The sequence below is a fragment of the Loxodonta africana genome, chromosome 25 (genome assembly GCF_030014295.1).
Source record: "Loxodonta africana isolate mLoxAfr1 chromosome 25, mLoxAfr1.hap2, whole genome shotgun sequence".
Taxonomy (NCBI): Eukaryota; Metazoa; Chordata; class Mammalia; order Proboscidea; family Elephantidae; genus Loxodonta; species Loxodonta africana.
The window spans coordinates 24957852-24982919 of NC_087366.1; the positions used below are offsets into that span (position 1 = coordinate 24957852).

General features: G+C 42.1%; 1 protein-coding gene across 2 annotated transcripts in view; it reads left to right on the forward strand.

Moving 5' to 3' along the window:
• Nucleotides 1–25068, forward strand: part of LOC100654875 (quinone oxidoreductase-like protein 2) — a 42204-nt gene that overhangs the window by 2446 nt on the left and 14690 nt on the right. For both annotated transcript variants that reach the window (XM_023549244.2, XM_023549245.2), the window contains exons 3-9: nucleotides 188–284; nucleotides 2243–2301; nucleotides 2852–2917; nucleotides 3573–3682; nucleotides 4535–4616; nucleotides 14243–14424; nucleotides 16488–16716. In XM_023549244.2, coding sequence (XP_023405012.2) covers nucleotides 188–284; nucleotides 2243–2301; nucleotides 2852–2917; nucleotides 3573–3682; nucleotides 4535–4616; nucleotides 14243–14424; nucleotides 16488–16716 — 825 coding nt within the window. The remainder of the gene's footprint in view (nucleotides 1–187; nucleotides 285–2242; nucleotides 2302–2851; nucleotides 2918–3572; nucleotides 3683–4534; nucleotides 4617–14242; nucleotides 14425–16487; nucleotides 16717–25068) is intronic.

A 25068-nucleotide genomic window follows, 5' to 3' on the forward strand; every position in this document is an offset into this window, starting at 1 on the left:
TGATTAATATCTGTCTTCCCTACTATACTTTTAGCTCCATGAAGGCCAGAATCTTGTCTATTTTGCCTCATGTTTGTCCACTGGGAAGTAGTTGGCATTTAATATATACCATAGTTTGGTAAAACTGAATGAAGTTCATCTCCGTGAATGCGTACTGCTCTACTTTGTTGCTCTATTTTCTTTATAGGTCAGAGTTGACGTCCACTTCTGTGGGGTTAACTTTGCTGATATACTAATCTGCCATGGTCAGTATCAGGAAAAGCCCCCTCTTCCCTTCACACCTGGTGAGTACGAGGGGATCAAGTGATTGCTTCAGGGAAGGTGGATACAGAGAGTTTCTAGAACCATGCCCTCCATCCCAGGCTCTGCCATCAGTGCTGATCAGTGAGCTACTTTAGCCTCTCTGATAATTAGAATCCCTAGATTATGAGCCCATGAGGGTGGGTTCTATGTCTGTCTTGCTGAGCATTATATCTCTCTGGCTTAGCTCATGGTAGATATTCAATATAAATACTTTAAAAATTAATAACTGAATGAATTTTCACATGCCAATATGTTCTCTAGAATTCTGCTCGTCAAAATCTTCAGTGACCCCAGTCATTCCCTTTTCTTCCTTGATGGCGCCTGCGACTTTGTTTTATTTACTGAAGGATCACAAACATCTGTTTGCAGCTAAAACTCTAGTCTTCACAAACAACATTTCCAAAGAAACCTAATGCCAAGTGATTAGAAAGAAGAAAAACAGTTTCTTCTCCATTTCTTAGGAGCTCAGTGCCTGATCTTCATTAGGCCCAATCTTATTCCTTTTAGATTATGAATATGTGCACAAATGACTGATTTTTTGTTGTTGTTGTTGTTAATATTTACTTAAAGAACTGTAGGTATAGTTTAGCATGTGTACAGTGTGGGTATATTCAATATACATATGTGGTGTTAAGGATACAGTGATTGCATAATAGCTGCTGTGTTTCGGTCTTTTGGTGTTTGGTTGTACCTCAACAGTTGGACCCATTTCCCTCTATATTTGCCGATGTGCTGGGTAGGGTGGAAGATGTCAGACTCAATCGAGTTATTCCCCTGGCAGCTTATGTGGGAAATGCGTAATCATTAAATTCAGAAATTTCGGAGGTAGAAGAGGAAAGGACAGGCAATACCAGTTCATCCAAATGAACCAGGTACTATATGAATAAAAATAGTTCTTGTCCTCAAGGACCTCATAGTCCAAAAGGCGACACAGGGAAACACATAAACACAATGTGATGAACATTGTAATTGGGGTGCTGGGCGAGCCAAAGACCCCAGTGATCAGGGTTAAAAGAACATGGGCAATAAACCAGAGACTCCATCAGCCTGAGACCAGAGGAACTAGTTGGTGCCCGGCTACCACCAATGACTGCCTTGACAGGAAACACAACAGAGAATCCCTGATGGAGCAGGAGAAAAGTGGGATGCAGACCTCAAATTCTAGTAAAAAGACCAGACTTAATCATCTGACTGAGACTGGAGGGACCCCAGAGGTCATGGCCCCCAGACTCTCTGTTAGCCCAAAACTAAAACCATTCTCAAAGCCAACTCTTCAGACAAAGATTAGACTGGACTATAAAAAAAAAAAAAAAAACCAAACCCAGTGCTGTTGAGTCGATTCCGACTTAGAGTGACTCTATAGGACAGAGTAGAACTGCCCCATAGAGTTTCCAAGGAGCGCCTGGTGAATTTGAACTGCTGACCCTTTGGTTAGCAGCTGTAGCGCTTAACCACTATGCCACCAGGGTTTAAAATTATACTGGTTAGGAGTATGCTTCTTAGCTCAAGTAGACACTTGAGACTATGTGGGCAGCTCCTGTCTGGAGGCGAAATGAGAAGGCAGAGGGGGACAGGAGCTGGTTGAGTGAACATGGGAAGCACTGGGGGAGAGAGGGAGTGTGCTGTCACATAGTAGGGAGAGCAACTAGGGTCACATAACAATGTGTGTATATATACATGTGCACCTGCTAACCTCTGTGCTTTTGCACATTCTTGAAATTTCCGTTGTATCACAACAAGAATGGGATCATAAAATCGTTCACATTCCTGGGCTTTGGGAACAATATGCTGACCCCTTTGCCCTGGGAGTAGGGTGGGGTGTCCACTCACCTACTCTCTTGGCTCCAGAAAGTTAATAGCATGGCCTGTTGATAAAGATTGTCTCATCTTCATGTGCTGGGCTTTACAGATGACCTAATGTTTAAACAATTTGTTTTAGGGATGGAGTTTTCTGGGATAGTATTGGAGACAGGCGCAGATGTCAGCACAGTGAAACAGGTAAATTAGTTGAAATCTAGGGCATCAATGTGTGTATAGCTGTGAGAAATGTGCTCAGCAGAAGTGTACTAAGTGTCAGAATCAGGGTCTTGCTTCTCCTGGTCTTTGCCAGCAGACAGCAAAGGGAAACCAAGAGGGAGGGGAAATAAACTCATTTTGAATTGGGGGAAGGAAGCCATGAAAGTTCCTGGCTTCGTTAAATTTTTTATTATGAGTAAAGGGCAGCACCTCCATCTTTAGTTAGTGAGAGGATTGGGAATTTGCAAGTTTCAACCTCTTGTGAAAGAAATGAGCCCTGGGTTTCTACTTCATATTGTAGCCTTTTCCTTCATCTATCCCATCTTTGTTCCAAGATGAGCTAAATTGCCTTGGCAATCTGGTGGGGTATTGTGAGAATGACTGGTTTATTTACTAAGCATTAACTCTGAACAGATAATTAAGGTGAACCTTCAGGAATCAGAGGTGTGAGTTTTGTCATTGTTTGTTTACTTTACTAATTCAGAGAGAGGTGAATGACTTGAACAAACCCTTAATGCTGTTTTCCCTTCAGGGAGATTCGGTTATTGGCTGGAGTGTCCTTAATTGTCTGGCTGAAGAATGCGTCATTGACGAGAAGGTATCCTTACCTCTCATTATCAATATTTGGAGATTATTTTCTCCTTTCTTTTCTTTCTTGATTTTCTACCTATCCCTCCCCTTACCCCTTCTTTTCTTTCTATTAATTTCGTCATATCTTATTTCTCAGCCAAGCACTTCTTTCTTTCAAATGCTAAAATCCTTCTGTATATAGGTGTGACAACCCTTGCACAGAGCTTTGTTTCTGTGGAGTGGCTTAATGAAGAAGGCATTTTGTTTTCTGAGTCCTGGAGCAACTGGCTGTTTTCCAAATTGGACCATAGTTAGGTAGTTTTGGTAGAAAAACTGGTTTGGGGCATTGAACTGAATGTAATAGTCTTCTCCTCCACATGAAGCTTGTGAAAGAGAGAGCCCTGGGAAGAGAGCCAGCCTGGGCGGCCCAGTAGTGTTGTGTGGGGTATGAATGGTGTCCCCTAGTGGTGTGCAGTACACAATTTTTTTTTCAAAGCTTTATTGAGACACTGGTTTTGTTCCATTCTCCACTGCTCTTGGAGAATTTTCCACTGGGCTTGGTTACTTGGATTTGTTTCCCTTTGCAAATCAGTCACTCAGTCAAGTCATACTGTTTACTGAGCAACCTTTATGACCAGGTATATGCGCAAAATCCCTGAGTCACTATTATTTCTTTTTTGTAGACACTGTGGAAGATTCCAGAAGGGGTCACCCTCAGAGAAGCTGCTGCCCTGCCTATAACTTATGGCACTGCTATTTTGGCCCTGGAGCATCGGGCTTGTACCCAGCCGGGGTAAGGGTTGTGTAGACAATAAAGGGCTAGCCGGTATCCTTCTCTGATACCAGAAGTGCTGGCCAGGACCTTGCTTCTTCTCTTTTCTGTCCTTCAGGCCACGTTCAGTTTGGCTAAGGAAAGGCCAAAGAGGGATATTGACCCAGGTTTGGGGTCTGGTCATCATGGGGCCATCTTTTTGTCTGGGAGACAGTGGTAGGTTGTGAACTTTGCCAACATGAATTTGGAAAATTATCTCTCTCAAACCTGACCATTCTGGGGATCAACTCATAGAAAATCTTAAAGTTTAGAGAATTGCTTTGATGAAAGTCACTTGGCCCCAGTTTTAATGGGAGGCCTATGGTATTTGTTTCTCTGTGAGGCTTAGTTGGATATGCCCAACTTGAGTATTTCATGCTCAGAGGGGCCAGAGTTTTCCATTTTTCCTGGACCATACATATTGCCTCTTGTTCTTCTTGGTGAGCCTCTGGATTGCTCCAGAGAGGTGGGTTTAGTTGAGCAGTGGCCACCGTCTTCTAAAATCCGGCAGTGTTTACTGTGAGAATGGTTTTAGGACAGAATTTCTGAGGCAGAAGTCGGAGTGCTAGTTCAAAGGAAGGGTTGCACTAATGCAGGGAAGAGGCTACCTGGAGAGCTTAAGAAATCACTTTCCTGGGAAGTCTTCAAACCAGACCAAATTAGCACATACATAACCCAGCCGTAAAGTCAGAGAACAGATGTACATGAAGGGTTGAATGAAACGACTTCGGAGTTCTTGCTTTAGAGTGTTCTAACTCTAAAATGTTCACGAAATCACATTACAGGATGATTTGTGAAGGCTTTTGAAATAACACTTATCTTTCTCTGGCACAGAGAAACTGTCTTAGTGACAGCAGCAGCTGGAGCCACAGGCCTTGCAGTGATAGATGTGGCAACAAATGTTCTTCAGGCCAAGGTATTTGCATGCTAAAATCTCTATTTAACCCCCCCCCGCCCCATTTTCAAACATGGGATATAGTCATTCATTTATTCAAAAACATGTGCAGGCACTAGGGACATAATGTAACCTGGAGTAGGATCTTGCCATCTACAGTAAAACCTCCTAAAGCCAGAACCCGTGTAAGGCAGAACCCTGTCAGAGAGGGAAAACTCAAATATTTTCCATTAAAATGAGGGATAGAAAAGTGGTAAGACTGTACCCTGTCAAAGGTGGAAAGCTTGTGAGACCTGGAAAAACAAGGCAGCCCCATTGCGTTCTGGCTTTCACAGGTTTCGCTGTATTTGTTTATAGACTAGTGAGGGGGATCTAGAAGTAAATCATTTGTCCTTCAGTTACTGGAATCTGGCAAGACCCAACTCACTTTATGGCCTTTGCAGATGCTATTCCCTGTAGTATTCTGAACTGTCTCTCCCTGTGCTTCATATTTAAACTCCATCTCATAGTACCTTACACTTCTTTTTCATAGTATACGTCTCGGTCTGTGCTTACTCCTTTACTTGTGTCATTGTCTTCCACCTCCTAGACTGTAATCCCATGAAGTCAGAGGAAGTGCCTTTTTTGGCTCAATGTTACAGTCCTGGCACCTAGTAAGGCACCTCCAAGTAGTAGGCAAACTATTTTTTTTTCTTTTTATTGTGCTTTAAGTGAAAGTTTACAAATCAAGTCAGTCTCTTACACAAAAACTACATACTCCCAGTTGCTCTCCCCCTAATGAGACAGCCCATTCCCTCCCACTACTCTCTCTTTTCGTGTCCATTTTGCCAGCTTCAACCCCCTCTACCCTCTCATCTCCTCTCCAGGGAGGAGATGCCAACATAGTCTAAAGTGTCCACCTGATCCAAGAAGCTCACTCCTCACCAGCATCCCTCTCCAACACATTGTCCGGTCCAATCCCTGTCTGAAGAGTTGGCTTTGGGAATGGTTCCTATCCTGGGCCAGCAGAAGATCTGGGGGCCATGACCACCAGGGTCCTTCTAGTCTCAGTCAGACCATTAAGTCTGGTCTTTTTATGAGAATTTGGGGTCTGCATCCCACTGCTCTCCTGCTCCCTCAGGGGTTCTCTGTTGTGTTCCCTGTCAGGGCAGTCATCGGTTGTAGCCAGGCACCATTTATTTAGTTCTTTTGGTGTCAGGCTGATATAGTCTCTGGTTTATGTGGCCCTTTCTGTCTCTTGGGCTCATAATTACCTTGTGCCCTTGCTGTTCTTCATTCTACTTTGATCCAGGTGGGTTGAGACCAATTGATGTGTCTCAGATGGCCGCTTGCTAGTGTCAAACTATTTCTTGAATGAATGAAAGAAAGACCCAAGTCTCTGCAGGAGTGGGCTGTGGATGTTAAAGAAAGAGGACTTCTTGGAGAAGGTAGACATTTAAGCTGACTTTGGAAGGATTGGTAGCAGTAAAACAGGAAGAATGGAGATAAAGGTCATTTTTAGGGGTGGGAAAACATATGACAAGACAGAGAAATGTGAACTAGCATGATGCATTCAGAGAATTGCATATAGCATATCTGCAGCAAAGGACTTGGGGAGGGAATGGTGGACAGTGACTCCAGAGAGGTGTTGAAGGGCCTTGTGTGGACCCAAAGAATTTGAACATTTATTGGAAACAATAGGGAGTGATTGAAGATTTTAAGTAGGGAAGTGCCATGATCATCTGCATTTTGCACACTTCACTTTGCAGTGGGGATGAGGAATGGGGACAAAGTTGTAGTAGTCTGGAGACAGTAGGGCAGATTCTTGGAGCAGGCCTAGTCAGAGATGATGATACCTGAAACAAGGCTATGGAGGTGATGGATTGAGTGAAGTGGAAGAAAATACAGAATCTGGTGCTTGGAGAACATCCTAATATACTTAAAGGAACTAGGACTTTGAAGTTAGCCTAGGTTCAAATTCTAGCTCTGCCTCAGCTTAATAGCATCATTGTTCTTATTGTAAAGTAACACTTTCCTCATAGGGTTGTTGTGGGCATGTTGAGATTACATGTGTAGCGTGCCTGTGTTGTTAAGAATCTCTTGATAAAAAAATTCTATTATTTGTGCGAACAGTTTGTGCTCGGCTACTACCCAAAAAGTTGGCAGTTTGAATTCACCCAGCGGTGCTGTGGAACTACTTCTGTAAGATCACAGACCTTGAAAACCCTATGGAGCAGTTTTATTCTGACACACATGAGGTCGTTGTGAGTTGGAACCAACTCGATGGCGATGGGTTATTATTATTATTAGGCACTGAGTGTGAAGGAGCAATCTAGGTTAACTGGTGGGTTTGCCAGTTCTCCTGTGGTTGAGAACACGGGAGGCAATGTTGAGTTTAGTTTTGGATGTGTTGAGCATGAGGTTCCTGTGGAATATTCTATTGGGATATCCATAAGGCAACTAGGTATATAAGTTTGGAGATAATTAGATCGGTCTGGAATTTCTTCAGGTGGCATTTCTCCTTTCTCAGATTAAGTTCCTTTTGGGAAAGACATGTGAATTCTGAAGGCAGCTCCTCAAGGAATATTAACACATTTCATGTTAAAAGCCCCTCTCTTACGGGGAAGACCATAATTAGTCTCATTGTCTAGAACCATCGACTTAACATTTCAGGAAGATATAAATTGGTTTTTTTTGGTTTTTTTGTTTTAAATAGTTATGAGAGGCTAAGGAGAGATAAAATTCAGATTTTAAAATTAATCCACACTGTATTTCTCTAGCAAAATGATGGTTTAAAAAAAAAAAAAAAAGTAACGCATGCTGCCTACTTGGTCATTTTGATAACACCTTCCATCTACAGATTTCATATTGCTTTCAAAGTGCTTCCACAGCAGTTGTCTTACACTTGATTCTTACAACACTCCTGAGAGGCAGGTAATGTAAGTGTTTATTATCCCTATTTCACAGATAAAGGTGAGGCACTGAGAGAGAAAATGGTTCATCTCAGATCTCCTTGAGTCCTAGTGGGAATCCTGGGATTGAGATGAGGAGCCTGACCCTACTGTGGCATCTGCCAACTGTGGCACTGTGTGCTGATAGCCTCTTCAGTGAACCTGAGCTCTTTGAGAATTCCACCAGGGAATTATTTCAGGGCAGCTTTCAGTTTCCAATAGTTATGAATGAGTGTGGAATCTTTAAAGGGCACTGATGTTCTTGGGAGCCCTGGTGGTGCAGTGGTTAGTGCATTTGGCTGGTAACGGAAAGGTTGGTGGTTCGAACCTGCCAGCTGCTCCTTTAAAACCCTACGAGGCAATTCTCCTCTGTCACATGGGGTTGCTATGAGTCGAAAATCTACTTGATGGCACAACAACAACAGTGCTTTAGGCTGCCTAGTTGGCACAAACCATTAAGCGCTCGGCTACTAACGGAAAGGTTGGCATTTGGAGTCCACCCAAAGGTACCTCGGAAGAAAGGCCTGGCAGTCTACTTCCAAAAGGTCACAGCCATTGAAAACGCTTCTCTGACTCACATGGGGCACTATGAGTCGGAATTCACTTGATGGCAACTGGTTTGGTTTTTTGGTTTTAGGCAGTGTGGTAGTATTTGGAATTTCTCTGGAGAATTTCAAGCCCCAGGGTGCCCTACAGTATAGCCCACAGCCAGCTATGCCATCTGTACCAAGCCTTAGATATGGCTTTCCCCCAAGGTGATAGAGTGAAAAAGCATGGGTTTTGGAGTCAGACGGCACTGGGTTTGAGCTGATGTTCTACCACATACCACCTGGATTAGCCTGGGTTGATTACTTAACCTCTTTTGAGTCTGTGTCTCCATCTATAGGATGGGAGTAATTATACCTCCCCCATAATGCTGTCATGAGGGTTAAATAAAATAAGTAGTTCTGTATGTATAGTAATTGCTTCAATTTAGCTAACACTTTGTTTTCTAAACGCTTTACGTGCAGTATTCCATTTAACTCTTAAGATAAGTCTTATCTTACAGATCAGGGAACTGAAGCCTAGGGAAGCTGAGAGGCAGTATAGAGGTTAAAAACATGGCCTCTGGAGTTGGATTACCTGGCTTTGGATCCCAGCTCTGCCTCTCATTAGCTGTTTGACCTTGGGCAAGCTACTTAACTTCTGTTGCCTTACTTTCTTCATCTATAAAATAGGGATAATAATAAAGGCTCTTTCATTGGGTTGTTATGATCAAATGAGTTATTAATATATGTAAAGCACTTAGTATAGTGCCCAGCATATAGTAAGCACTATATACATGCCAGTTATCATATTGGTTTTCTAGGATGGTTGTAACAAAGTACCACAAACTAGGCGGCTTAAAACAACAGAAATTTCTTGTTTCACAGTTCTGGGGGCTAGTAGTATGAAATTGAGGTGTCTGCCAAGCCATGTTCTTTCTGAAGGCTCTAGGGGAAATTCTTCCCTTACCTCTTCAGCTTCTGGTGGTTGCAGGCAACCACTGGCATTCTTTTGCTAATAGATGCACCATTGCCAGTCTCTGCCTCTGTATTCACATGGTCATCTTCTTTCTGTGTCTGCATCTCTATGTCTCTTCTCTTTCATAAAGACATCGGCCATATTGGAAATCCTACCCTACTCTAGTATGACCTCATGTTAATTAATTACATCTACAAACCCTCTTTTATGACACAAGGTCATGTTCACAGGTACTGGGAGTTAGGACTTTAACATATCTTTTTGGGGGCACAATTCAATCCAGAACGATTATTATTAAGTAATTTGCTTAAGGTAACACAGCTAATAAGTGTCAGAGCCAGGATTTGAACTCACAGCTGTCCTACTTCAATATCTTTCCATTGTATCCTGTTTTACCATCTGGGAAGCCTTTCTTGATCTTTCCTGTCCTAAATCTTGTTTACGCTCCTGGAGCCCTCTGTACTTCCCCTGCCACACTACTGTATCTTGCCTTTTTAAAAAAAATTTTATTAATTTTGTTGTTGTTGGAAATATACACAGCAAAACATACACCAATTCAACAGTTTCTACATGTACATTTCAGTTACATTGATTACATTCTTCAAGTTGTGCAACCATCCTCACCCTCCTTTTCTGAGTTGTTCCTCCTCCATTAACATAAACTCACTGCCCCCTGAGGTTCCCGTATAATCTTTCAAGTTGTTGTTTATTTGAACCCATATAGATAGTTCTTAAAAGAGCATAATGCTCAAGGCAGACATTTTTTACTAGTTAAGCTAAATATGTCTGTCAGTTTATCGTACTGTGGGGGCTTGTGTGTTGCTGTGATGCTGGAAGCTATGCCACCAATATTCAGATACCAGCAGGGTCACCCATGGAGAACAGGTTTCAGCTGAGCTTCCAGACTAAGACAGACTAGGAAGAAGGACCCGGCAGTCTACTTCTGAAAAGCCTTAGCCAGTGAAAACCTTATGAATAGCAGCGGAACATTGTCTGATATAGTGCTAGAAGATGAGCCCCCCAGGTTGGAAGGCACTCAAAAGATTACTGGGGAAGAGCTGCCTCCTCAAAGTAGAGTCGACCTTAATGACGTGGATGGAGTAAAGCTTTTCGTACCTTCATTTGCTGATGTGGTGCGACTCAAAATGAGAAGAAACAGCCGCAAACATCCATTAATAATTGGAACCTGGAATGTATGAAGTATGAATCTAGGAAAATTGGAAATCGTCAAAAATGAAATGGAACACATAAGCATCGATATCCTAAATGGACTGGTATTGGCCATTCTGAATCAGACAATCATATAGTCTACTATGCTGGGAATGACAACTTGAAGAGGAATGGTGTTGCATTCATCGTCAACAAGAACTTTTCAAGATCTATCCTGAAGTACAACGCTGTCAGTGATAGGATAATATCCATACGCCTACAAGGAAGACCAGTTAATATGACTATTATTCAAATTTACGTACCAACCACTAGGGCCAAAGATGAAGAAATAGAAGATTTTTATCAGCTGCTGCAGTCTGAAATTGATAGACCATGCAATCAAGATGCATTGATAATTACTGCGATTGGAATGTAAAAGTTGGAAACAAAGAAGAAGGATCAGTAGTTGGAAAATATGGCCTTGGTAATAGAAACAATGCCGGAGATCAAATGATAGAATTTTGCAAGACCAATGACTTCTTCATTGCAAATACCTTCTTTCACCAACATAAACGGCAACTATACACATGGACCTCGCCAGATGGAACACACAGAAATCAAATTGACTACATCTGTGGAAAGAGACCATGGAAAAGTTCAACATCATCAGTCAGAACAAGGCCAGGGGCCGACTGTGGAACAGACCATCAATTGCTCATATGCAAGTTCAAGCTGAAACTGAAGAAAATCAGAGCAAGTCCAAGTCCACCAGAGCCAAAATATGACCTTGAGTATGTCCTGCCTGAATTTAGAGACCATTTGAAGAATAGATTTGATGCATTGAACACTAGTGACTGAAGACCAGATGAGTTGTGGAGTGACATCAAGGATAGCATCCCTGAAGAAAGCAAGAGGTCATTGAAAAGACAGGAAAGAAAGAAAAGACCAGGATGGATGTCAGAGGAGACTCTGAAGCTTGCTCTTGAGTGTCGAGCAGCTAAAGAAAAGGAAGAATCAATGAAGTAAAACAACTGAACAGAAGATTTCAAAGGGGCTCTCGAGAAGAGAAGGTAAAGTATTATAATGACATGTGCAGAGAGCTGGAGATGGAAAACCAAAAGGGAAGAACACGCTTGGCGTTTCTCAAGCTGAAAGAACTGAAGAAAAAATTCAAGCCTTGAGTTGCAATAGAGAAGGATTCCGTGGGGAAAATATTAAACGACGTGGGAAGCATCAAAAGAAGATGGAAGAAATACAGTCATTATACCAAAAGGAATTAGTCGATATTCAGCCATTTCAAGAGGTGGCAAATGATCAGGAACCAATGGTATTGAAGGAAGAAGTCCAAGCTGCTCTGACAGCATTGGCAAAAAACAAGGCTTCAGGAATTGATGGAATATCGATTGAGATGTTTGAACAAACAGATGCGGCACTGGAGGTGCTCACTCGTCTATGCTTAGAAATATGGAAGACAGCTTCCTGGCCAACTGACTGGAAGAGATCCATATTTATGCCTATTCCCAAGAAAGGTGATCCAACGGAATGTGGACATTATAGAACAATATCATTAATATTGCATGCAAGCAAAATTTTGCTGAAGATCATTCAAAAATGGCTGCAGTAGTATATTGACAGGGAACTGCCAGAAATTCAGGCTGGTTTCAGAAGAGGGCGTGGAACCAGGGATATCACTGTTGATGTCAGATGGATCCTGGCTGAAAGCAGAGAATACCAGAAGGATGTTTACCTGTGTTTTATTGATTATGCAAAGGCATTAGACTGTGTGGATCATAACAAACTATGGATAACACTGCAAAGAATGGGAATTCCAGAACACTTAATTGTGCTTATGAGGAACCTTTACATAGATCAAGAGGCAGTTGTTTGGACAGAACAAGGGGATACTGATTGGCTTAAAGTTAGGAAAGGTGTGCGTCAGGGTTGTATTCTTTCCCCATACCTATTGAATCTGTATGCTGAACAAATAATACGAGAAGGTGGACTGTATGAAGAAGAATGGGGCATCAGGATTGGAGGAAGACTCATTAACAACCTGCGTTATGCAGATGACACAACCTTGCTTGCTGAAAGTGAAGAGGACTTGAAGCACTTACTAATGAAGATCAAAGACCACAGCCTTCAGTATGGACTGCACTTCAACATAAAGAAAACAAAAATCCTCACAACTGGACCAATGAGCAACAACATGATAAACGGAGAAAAGATTGAAGCTGTCAAGGATTTCATTTTACTTGGATCCACAATCAACAGCCATGGAAGCAGCAGTCAAGAAATCAAAAGACGCATTGCATTGGGTAAATCTGCTGCTAAGGACCTCTTCAAAGTGTTGAAGAGCAAAGATGTCACCCTGAAGACTAAGATGCATCTGACCCAGGCCATGGTATTTTCAATCACATCCTACGTGTGTAAAAGCTGGACTATGAATAAGGAAGGCTGAAGAAGAATTGACACCTTTGAATTGTGGTGTTGGCGAAGAATATTGAATATACCACGTACTGCCAAAAGAACGAACAAATCTGTCTTGGACGAAGTGTGGCCAGAATGCTCCTTAGAGGCAAGGATGGCGAGACTGCATCTTACATACTTTGGATTTGTTGTCAGGAGGGATCAGTCCCTGGAGGATATCATGCTTGGCAGAGTACAGGGTCAGCGGAAAAGAGGAAGACCCTCAACAAGGTGAATTGACACAGTGTCTGCAAGAATGGGCTCAAGCGTAACAACGATTGTAAGGATGGTGCAGGACTGGGCAGTGTTTCGTTGTGTTGTGCATAGGGTCACTATGAGTCGGAACTGACTCCAGGGCACCTAACAACAACTAACAAGCTAAACTTGTTTGGTTTTAAGAAGGCTTCCGGGGATATTTTTGGTTTAAGGTTTAAAGATTATCTCAGAACAGTAGTTTCAGGTGGTCTTCGAACTTTCCTGGCTGCAGAATGTCTTCAGTCCATGAGTATTTGAAATTCTGTTTTGCATTTCCCCCCTTTTGATCCAGATTTCTTCCATAGAGTTCTGGTCTCATGGCAAAGGAAGCAATTGCTCATGGAGGTAATTAGCCACTCGATCCATATCTTTCTTCTGTTCACGATGCTCCTTCTTCTGTTGCAGCAGGTCAGTCGAGACCAATTGTGTGCCTTGGATGGCCACTGGCAAGCTTTTAAGACCCCGGGTACTATGCAATGAACTAGGAGGTAGAATGGAAGCACTAAACAAGTTATCAAGACAGTTAACTGGGATGTGCCATGATACCATGGCCCTAAGCCTCCAAACCAAGAAACCAAATGCCATGAGGATTTTGGTTGTACAAAAGCAGCTTCAGTAGCTACTCTCTCTGTCTTTTGTTGTTGTAAATATGTCTATCACACAACTTTTGCCATTTCAACTTTTTACAGGTATACATACATATACAGCTTGTTGACAACAGTTGTAACATCTTAATGTGATGTCTTCATCACTGTTACCTCCCTTTTTCCTGCTTCCCCACCCTGGTAACCACTAATAACTTGTTCTCTAAGCATTTGCTTTTTCTCGTCTTTTTATATAAGTGAGGTTATACAATATTTCATTGGCTTATTTCATGCAACATAATGTCTTCCAGCTCCATCTACATCGTAGCATGTTTCCAGACTCCATTTTGCCTACTGGCTGAGTAGTATTCCATTGTATGTATGGTATCTTGCTTTCTTGACTCTCAGCTTGGTATCTAGCTTGTATTCTTACTTAACTCATAGCAGGTGCTCAACAAATGGTGGTTTTAATTTGTATTCGTAGAAGAGTTTGTGAGCATCTCCTGAACCATCTACTAGCTTGACTTACTGGGGTACCAGGATTCCTAGGAATGTGGACACCATGGCCAGTTGGGCATGGAAGAGTTGATAAGGTGATGCTGTGTGTGGGGCCTGATGTGTGGAATCAAGGCTGACACCAGGGCAGCCTGGTCACATTGGTTTCCTTGAGTAGCATTCCTTGACTGGAGGCTGGGTTGGGTCACATGAGCCCTCTTGGTACATGTCCTTGACCATCAGAAGCCTTGTGTTCTTTATCTAGGTAATAGCTGCAGCCGGAAGTGAGCAGAAGTGCAGGCTGGCGATGCAGAGAGGTGCGCATTCCAGCGTGAACTATAGTCAGGGCAGCCTGAAGGAGGCAGTGAGGAAGCTGGTGGGCAATGGCGGGGTGAACGTGGTCATCGACACCGTGGGAGGAGATGTCTTCCTGGAGGCCCTCCGCAGGTACATGAAAGGGTTTGTTCAGAGTGGCTGGGGCTGGGACTCCACCAAAACCTGTCTGAAGCGCTGTTCTCCTCCTGGCTTTGCTTCTGTTCTTGCCTTTGCTGCTTCTCCTGTAGACATTGGCATCCGTGAGAACAGCTGAGTGGGTGAGTGAAAAGGAATAGAAGCAGAGGGAAAATCAGGAAAAGCTTCATTTAAATATAGCGAAAACAAGACACCCAACTGGAAAATATCCAAAAAACGACTGCAGATATTCAAATACTTAGAAATTATGCGTTTGCTAAATTTAGCTATGGTAGCCAGCACTAACTATACATGGATGTGGAGAATTCTGGAGATCACTGTTCAGATGTTAGAATTACTGGGGTGGTCATTCCTCATTCCCCAGTTCACTGTGCACCATGGTACAGGCTCTGCTGATATTACTGGTTTCTGAAACAATCAGCAGTGTAGGTGTTTCCTTGATTGGTTTTATTTAAAAAAAAAAAAAAAATCACTGGAGACTTAGTGGAACTGTTGCATCACACCAATTCTCATTTCTGTTTTCAACTCTGGACCCTGGAATGCTCCGGTAATATTAGTTTAATTCTCAGGGTACCCTGGCAGGCATCATTTTGATTGTGGTTTATCTCAGTTTGAGGTTGAAGAAACAGAAGCAGAGAGAGCAGCTTACCCACAGAAGGGATCCAGTTGGCTCTGTAGCCCCTTTGCCAAGAGGCAGGCAGTATACACGCTTGATGACCGTCGCACTGTGCCGACACCGTGCTTGACTGAAGATACAAAGGAAGGAGAATATAGACCAAAGGGGAAGGCGGGACAGAGAGCTGGGGAAACTCACCCTTCTCTTGCCTTCCTTTTGGGTTTCTGGATAATCTTGTTTTGACAACAGCTTATTTCCCTTCTAAAGAAAAAGAGCAAAAGGCAAACAAACAAATGTTTTATATCAAAGATGTCTATTAAGTTTATTTTCACAACTCATTGCTTAAGAAACCAAAAACCGAACTGATGGCTGTGGAGTTTACTCTGACTCACCGTTACCCCGTATGTGTCGGAACAGAACTGTGCCCCATAGGGTTGTCAATGTCTGTGGTCGTTTAGAAGACAATCAGCAGGACTTTGTTCTGAGGCCTCTGCTTAGCATGCACCGTATGGTACTTTTCCTAACGAGATCCAGAAAGGTTATGAATTTTTTAGATTATCCAAAATACTCTAGAGAAACATACAACTTAAAGGAGTCCTAAAGTCTTTTTGTAAAGCAAATGATCCTTCATTAAAGTGTTTAATTATCTTCTTACTCCTGCTTCCTATGTTCAAAATCTTCAGACTGTGTTGTCCTGCAGTGTGGCAAATGGAGTGACAATTGTTTACACCCGTTTTCCTTCCACATAGTATTTTAGATGGTTAAATAGCCTTGACTGTTAAGTGGGTCCCCCTGTAAAACTGGCTGGTTGCTCTGGCCCCCAGTGCTTTGCTCATGGCTTATTTTTATATTTTCCTACTCATGGACCCAAAGTGCAAAATGGTTCACACATGCCAGTTTGTAAGGTCAAGGGAAGTTTATAGCTGTGACGTTAATGTACATTGCTTTTTTAAAATTTTGGTTGTGGTAAATATATATGTAACAAAACATTTGCCATTTCAACATCTTTTGCTTGTACAATTCAGCGACATTAATCATGTTTATCTTATTGTTTAACCGTCACCATTATCCATTTCCAAATGTTTCTATTAAACCGAAGCTGAGAGTCCCCTAAGCAATAAATCCCCTTTTCACTCTTCCTTCCAGCCCTCCTTGGTGACCACTAATAAACATAGGTCTCTATACACTTGCCTATTGTTATTTCATATAGATGGAATCATACAGTATTTGTTCCTTTGTGAGTGACTTATTTCCCTCAGAATAACGTTCTCAAGGTTCATCATGTTGTAGCTCGTATTTGGACTTCATTTTTCTTCATGGCTGAGTAATACTCCATTATATGTGTGTACCATATTTTGTTTACCTAGTCATCTCTTTTACATTGTTTTCTATAATTTCTTTTACGTTTCCCCTTTCTCCTCAGCCTGGCATGGGAGGGCAGGATCGTGGTGGTGGGGTTTGCTGGAGGAACCATTGCTTCTGTGCCAGCCAACCTCCTACTCCTGAGGAATATCTCTGCCATGGGGATATCCTGGGGCCAGTATCGACACAAGAACTTCCCCCTCTTCTCCAGTATCCTGTCCTCGGCGCTTCAGTACTGCCAGCAAGGGCGCATCCGGCCTCACATTGGAGCGGAGTTTAAGCTGGAGGAGGTAAGATGCTCTTTAAGAGTTGTGGATGTAAATAAGGAGCAAAAAGCAAAGGCCAGGAAGTAATCTGTATCAAGCTACTGGGTAGTTTATCTCTGAATATTAGAAATTCTCCTTTTATAGACCAAAAAGGTGGAAATGCAACCCAGAATAATGGAGCTTCACAGGCTACAGGGCCATGTGGGTGTATGTCCAGGCCGAGTTAGCCACCTCTGAAGCTCAATCAGCAAAGGCCATGAAGGAGTGAATTTTGAGGACACTATCTACATCACTGTGCCTCAGACAGAACGAATTTATGATACTTTAGAAAATAATTTACACGTGTTGATGTGAACCCTGAACTCTGCCTGAGAAGGAAACACTTAACTTGACCTTTGATTTGTAAACACAGACACGTTAAAGCACAAGCAGATGATCTAAACTGAGGTTCTGTGAACAGAATACGAAATCTTGCCCAGCATCATAAGACTGTAATTCATCAGTTAGTCACCGTAGTTAATTGTGTTGGCTGTTCACGCCCTCTTTTCCTCCCCCGCAGTCCCATTAATGTGGCTTAAACTTCCTCCCAAGTGTAATCCTGTGCACGCATAAGCAATGTCGTCGTTAATGTCGTCATCAGTGCGAATCCGTTGGGCGTTCACTCTGGGGCCTTCTTTTTCTGGCTTAATTTACTTTAATGTTTCAGAACTGTTTGGGTAACTCCAGTCAGCCATAGATGGAAGAGACACTTTGTTCACATGCAACATTAGTAGAGTCCAAGCTGTCAGTGCCAGACTTCATTGCTTCCCAGCCTTCCGTTTTTATGGTTTGTTTTTTTCCTGGGATAAGGCACATTCTTTTCAAACATAGTTTACTTTCTTCTTATCTTTTTAACATGTCAGCGAGGAAGGAAGTGTTCCATGGTACCTCAGTTAGTTAGTTAGCTGGTGCTGCCGTAACAGAAATATCACAAGTGGGTGGTTGTTTTTTTTTTTTTTATTAACTTTTATTGAGCTTCAAGTGAACGTTTACAAATCAAGTCAGACTGTCACATATAAGTTTATATACACCTTACTCCGTACTCCCACTTGTTCTCCCCCTAGTGAGTCAGCCCTTCCAGTTTCTCCTTTCATGACAATTTTGCCAGCTTCCAACTCTCTCTATCCTCCCATCCCCCCTCCAGACAGGAGATGCCCACACAGTCTCAAGTGTCCACCTGATACAATTAGCTCACTCTTCATCAACATCTCTCACCTACCCACTGTCCAGTCCCTTTCATGTCTGATGAGTTGTCTTCGGGGATGGTTCCTGTCCTGTGCCAACAGAAGGTTTGGGGACCATGACCGCCGGGATTCCTCTAGTCTCAGTCAGACCATTAAGTATGGTCTTTTTATGCGAATTTGGGGTCTGCATCCCACTGATCTCCTGCTCCCTCAGGGGTTCTCTGTTGCGCTCCCTGTCAGGGCAGTCGTCGATTGTGGCCGGGCACCAACTAGTTCTTCTGGTCTCAGGATGATGTAGGTCTCTGGTTCATGTGGCCCTTTCTGTCTCTTGGGCTCTTAGTTGTCGTGTGGCCTTGGTGTTCTTCATTCTCCTTTGCTCCAGGTGGGTTGAGACCAATTGATGCATCTCAGATGGCCGCTTGTTAGCATTTAAGACCCCAGACGCCCACAAGTGGGTGGTTTTAAAGAACAGAAATTTATTTTCTCACAGTTTAGGTGGCTAGAAGTCTTAATTCAGGGCAGCAGCTCAAGGCGAAGGCCCTCTGTCTGCTCTGGGGTAAAATCCTTGTCAAGTTCTGTTCCTCAGTTCCTTGGTGGTATCCATGTGGCATCTGCCTTTCCCCCATTTGTATTTAGGTCTCTCTGGGTCTAACCTGCTCTTTTTATATCTCAAAAGTCATTAGGTTTAAGACACATCCTACACTGATTAGGCCTCATTAACATAACAAAAACTGTTCCCAAATGGGATTACATCCACAGGTATAGGGGTTAGGATTCCAACACATATTTTGGGGGACATAGTTCAATCCATACCACATGGTGAGTGGGAAGCTTGACGGGCCAAAAGACAACAGGTTGGATTCTAGTTCCAGCTTTGTCCCTCTAGTCCTGTGACTGTGTGATAGCCCCTCACTGTTTCTGACCCTCAGTTCCCACATCTCTAAAAGCAAGGGGCAGGACTAGATCAGTGGTTTTCAGACTGTGTATCAGGAGGCACGGCAGGGATGTGGGGTGTGCAGGTGTAGACTCGAACTGCCTGGGCTCTGGGACCCCAACTCTGCTTGGGCCTGAGTAGCTGTACATTTTTACTTTTTTGTTCATATTTTTAGGATTTCTGTTCAGAGAGGGTTTTGTGGCTTAAAAATTGGAAAACCATCAGTCTGTATAATCTCAGAGTCCTTCTATTTTGTGGCTTTTATCAAGTGGCTTCGAGACTGATGTTTACCTCATCTGAGGCTCTTGTCTACCTGTTGACAGAGAATAAGAACAATTAGGTAGTACCGGAATGGAAACAAGCGTTAATTTCAGCTGTTTCCTCTCTCCATTGACATGTTTTAGGTATTGCTTAGGCATGAAACAAAGCCAGAGGTGGCTTATTGTTTTAATTACTCACACTGAAGTTCCCTCTCCTCTTAAACATGAATTAAATATATAATCACTGTAAACTCCCTGTCAGCTTCCATTCACTCTTCTCCTTTCCAATGAGGGCTCTTCACCAGGATTTTATAGTTCTTCCTGCTCTGTTGACGTGGTGTTATCAGGGGGCTCTCTGAGGCCATGCTCCCTAAGACATTTCAGGCATCTCATTCACACAGCGTCTCATTTACTTTTTCTTCTCTGTTTCTGTCACTGTGTAAACTGTTAGGGGAATAATAACAATAATGGCCTCTCACATACATTAGGTGCTTATTATAGGTCAAGAACTTTGCTAAACACTTCATATGCATTTTTTTCATTTAATGGTCACAACAACCCTTTGAGGTAGGAACTACTTTTATCACATTTTACAGACAAAATCAAGACTGGTAGAGGCTAAGAAAGGTTGGCACTTTGAACCCACCCAGTTGTTCTGCGGGAGAAAGACCTGGCAATTTGCTTCCGTAAATATTACAGCCTAGGAAATCCCATAGGGCAGTTCTATTCTGTCACGTGGCGTCACTATGAGTGGGGCTGACTCAGCGACACCCAACAACACCAGAGGCTAAGAAACCTGCCCAGTAATATGTAGACAGTGACAGACCTGGGGTCTAGTCCATGTCGGCCTGACCTCAGAATCTGGGCTCCTTATGACTACACCAGACTCTCTCTTCAAACAAACAAGGAAGGTGCTTCTTAGAAACCTTATTCTATAGTATGAAATTTATCAATCTATGGTGGAATTATCTAGGTGAAAGAACTATCTTAGAGTTAAAATGAGCAGGAATCTTGTATTCCCTAAGCAGTACCAGAATTTATATATTTTGTTCTTTCAAAATGAAGATGGCTAAAGGAGTGTATAATTAATTTCACTTTACTTTAAAGTCTTTGTAATATTTTCTATGTAAATTAGTTGACATATTTGAAAAATCTTTATCAGAGCCTGTTTGGGTTTGGAAAATGACTACTATACTTTATATATAGTACTAGAGATAGGGATTACCCAGCTTGTATTTTCTCCTGAAAGCATGAACCCAGGTAAAGACAAATTTTCTTATAGACTTTACCTTGAGTGTTGATATTAATGTGACCAGAAACTTTACATCATAGCATTTTTAGTAGGCGTAGGATGTGAGCTTCCATAGCAGTCTGTGCCTGGGCGGTGCAAACGGTTAACACACTTGGCTGCTAACTGAAGTTGAAGATTCGAGCCTACCCAGAGGTATGGTGATCCCCCTCTGAAAAATCAGCTGTTGAAAATCCTGTGGAGCATAGTTCCAGTCTGGCATACATGGGGTCGGCCGTGAGTCAGAGTTGACTCCACGGCAACAGTTTTAAAAATTTTTTTATTTTTAGTTTTAATAACTTTAATGCCTATGTTTCCCATAGACCATAAGCTCCATGATCTGTCCAGAGTATGGCATTTTTCATCTCTGCAAAGTCTGTTGTCTGTGTGGAGCCGCCCACATACATCTTGACCCGATGCAGTACTTAAACCTCACAGATCTGAACTTCTTTATTGTAAAAGATCAGGCGAGATCACAAAATGAAGAGATCTAACGGATAGAAATTGTTTGTTTGCGTTTTCCTGACTGTATCTGTGGCCTATTCTTAGGAATTAAACTTCTCTTTTCGTTTAGAAGGTAAGTTAATTTTAGCCCATTGTTCCACATGTGGCTTATGGGTCTCCCCCTGTCCGCTGTCCCTACCTGCCCTAAGCCTTGGCCACTTGTCGTGCTTCTCTAGTGATGGCGCGTGTCCTGTAGTCACAGAGCAGTGTTGCTGTGGCACATCTAATGCTGTGGGTGGTCTCATGCATTCCTAGGGGTGAGGGCTGAGCTTAGGCAAAGCCTCCACTGTGCTCAGTGGGGACCTGTTGGAGCCTCTGGCTTGCTGAGAACTGCCTGGAGGGACTGAGTACCGCAGTCCTGAAGTGTGGGGAGTTCACTCCATGGGGAAGGCTTTAACAAATGAAAGATGAGATAAATACACCACGATTTATTTATTCACTCACCAGTGGGTGGACATTTGATTGTTTTCAGTTTTTGCTTTGAATGAATCCTTTATAAGGATTCATGTACTGGTTTTTGTTTGGACTTATGTTTTTAATTATCTTAGGACTGACATATTGGGACATATACCAAGTTTTTTTTTTTTTTTTTATACTAAGTATATGTTTAACTTTCAAGAAACTGCCTAACTAATTTTCCAGAATGGTTGTACCAGGTTGCGTTCCCACTGACAATGCATGAGAGTTCCAGTGGCCAAGCATCTGCCAGCATTTAGTGTTGATCAGTTGTTTTCTTTAATTTCAGCCATTCTGATAGGCATGTAGTAGTGTCTGATTGTGGGTTTAATTCATATTTCCTTAGTGACTAATGATCTTGAGTATCTTTCATTGTGCTCGTTTGCCATCTGTACGTCCTCTTTGGTGAAATGCATTGACTGACTTTTAAAAGAAGATTCAGATCAACTTGCATCACAGCAATGATACGATGAATAAAATTCAGCTACAGCAATATATCACAAATTAAAAGTTTTTACTTTCTAGAAACAGTCTCACTCCATCCCAGACATATTTATTAATTCATGAAATTTCTTTTATTCACCGAGTACCTTCTTATGCCAGTCAATAAGCAAAGCATGACCTAGTTCTGCCCTTGTTAGTGGAGAAGGTCTCAGGGCAATGTTAGCATAGGGAGAGGGGCTGTTTCTAATGGGAAGCATGAATCAGCATGACATATTTAGGGAACTGTAAGTTACTCTGATTATTCCTGCTTGATGAGCTAATTAAAAAATTTCAACAGTAGAACCTTCACATCTGAAAACAAAAGCAATATTCTCACCCTGCTCCAAACTCCAGGTTGCATATCTCCAGAGACAAATTTAATTACAACTTCATCCCCGTAGAGAACCCCAAGGCAGAGAACAAAGATGTTGGGAACAGCCTGTGGATCTATCTAGGTGTTAGTATTGAGCAGCCTCATTCTCATAACGCAGCCTTTAAAATACAGAAGGAGGGAAGTGTTCGTAAGTATCAGAATTAGCTATCAAAAGGCCCTGGTCTTGAAAAAGAAGACACTGGTTTAAAAAATAGTCCCTGGATTAAAGCCGTACACTTCTCTTCTCAGTCTCTCATTCAGAGCCTTAAGATTCTTATTACGTATTCACTGGTTGTCCAGTTTCCAAGCCCAGATAGAAGCTACAAGATAGAAAGGAGCAGAGGTGGGATATTTTTAGAAGCAGTTAACAATGATAACAGAAGCGGCAACTGAACATGAAGAGAAGTGACAGAACATCTGAAAAAACAGAAGGGAAGGAGCAAGGTAAAATAATGGGTGGTCAAAATGGTGAGATTCCCAAGTCATGGATTAAAAAGGTTATGTTTTTCCCCAATATTATCTTTTAAAGAAGTCAGGGAAATAATGTGATATATTTTAATAAAAATTTATATCCAGAAAGGTTAAAAAATAAAATCTAGCATTTGGAGGGGCAACTTTTTTTTTTTTGCCAACATTGACTTGCAGGAGATAATGATGCTGAGCAAAAAAGGTGTCACTATCCCAGATGATACTTATTTTCCCAAGTCTTTCACATTGTGGAGCTGTGACTTTTCTCTGGGAATAAGTGACTTCTGACTGCCAGGGAGAGGGATGCAGCTGTGAGTCACCTGGAGAGGTACCTGCACCGTGGAGTGACTGACAGGGGGGATGAGTGCTTCAAGCAACTGTCTTGAACTTCTTGGGTCTCCTCTGGGTGAGCCTAAGTTTGCTTAGGTTGGAAAGGTCTCTGTAAGGCACAAAGCCCTGAAAGATGTTTTTGGAACCAGGGATTTCATACTGCAGAGAGACTGCCATGCTTGGTTAGTTTCTCCGCTTACCCCTCTGTGTGTATTTTTCTTATGGTTCCTTGGGGGGCTCTCAGATGGAGAGGGTTGGTTAATCATCATCCTCACTTCAAAGCACATATTCTTCGTTGGGCCACACAAGGCCCACCTTTTTCTTTTATGTCTGTATGAATGTCTGTATTTGCTTATTCCCTTTATCATTATTTCCCATTGCCGTTCTCCACTCCCGTTCTTTTTCCTCTCCTCAGAGTCAGTCACTGTAATGTGACTGCAATATTCTGGGGATTGTATTTCCTTATAAAACAGTTATTTTGTATACTAACGTATGTATATATAAATTTATTTATTATTTGTTGCTGTTGAGTGTATATTCTCATCATATCATATATCATCCAGCTGTACTAATATATTTTTAAGTTGATAGATGGATATTGTGCAGTAGGCCTTATTGTGTTTCTTTAGTTTTCACCCAGCGCTGTCTTTTTAAGATTCATCTGTCTTGTGCGTAAGGAGCCCTTGTGGCACAGTGGTTAAGCGCTTGGCTGCTAACTGAAAAGTCAGCAGTTCTAACCATCAGCAGAAAGATGTGGCAGTCTGCTTTCATAAAGATTACAGCATTGGAAACCCTGTTGGGCAGCTCTCCTCTGTCCTATAGGATTGTTATGAGTTGGAATTGACTCAGTGGCAATAGGTTTGGTTTTTGGTTTGATGTTGTGTGTGTATCTAGTTCATTGCTTTTCATTGCTACATCATGGTCCATCATGTCCACTTGCCATAGTTTACAAATCTACCTCTTAGTGATAAACTTCGGAGGTTGACACAGATTCCCTGACACCATAATTTGTACTGCAGTAAACAGTTTTATATATGTGACTTAAAAAAAAAAAAAAAAACCTGTTGCCATTGGGTTGATTCCGACTCACAGTGACCCTATACGACTGAGTAGAACTACCCCATAGGGTTTCCAAGGAGTGGCTGGTGGATTCGAACTGCAAACCTTTTGGTTAGCAGCCAAGCTCTTAATCACTGCACCACCAGGGCCCCATATGTAATTTTAGGGACTTGTATTTTTGTATTGGGGTACTTTTATCAGGAGTAGGATTACTGGATCAAAGGCTGTATACATCCTTAATTTGAGTGCCAATTGCTCTCCGAAATGATTTGACTAGTTTATCCCCTCACTACATTGGGCAAATCTTCTGCAGAAGACCTCTTCAAAGTTTTAAAAACCAAAGGTGTCACTTTGATGACTAAGATGCACCTGACCCAAGGCATGGTCTTTTCAATCCCCTTATATGCATTCAAAAGCTGGACAGTGAAAAACGAAGACAGAAGCAGAATGGATGCATTCAAACTGTGCTGTTGGTGAAGAATATAGCGTGGACTTCCAGAAGAACAAACAAATCAGTCTTAGAAGAAATACAACCAAAATGCTCCTTAGAAGCGAGGATGGTGAGACTTTGGCTTGCTTATGTTGGACACATCATTAGAAGAGACCAGTCACTAGAAAAGGATATCATTTTTGGTAGAGAGTCAGCGAAAATGAGAGAAACTCTCAATGAGAGCCACAACAATGGACTCAAGTATACCAATGATCATGAAGATGGTGCAGGACTGTGCAGTGTTTCTTTCTGTTATACATAAGGTCTTCATGAATCAGAGCCAACTGGACAACTAACAACAACAAAGCAGTGTGTGAGAATTCCTGTTTATTTGCCTGCCAGTATGTAGCATTGTCCAACTTCCGAGTTTTTGCCAAACTTATAGATGTAAAGTGGCATGTCATTGTTTTAATTTACATTTCCCTGATTTCTGATGAATTTGAGCATCTCTTTATAGATTTTCCAGCCATTCAGTTTTCCAATTTTTTTGAAGTGCCCAGTTCCCTAC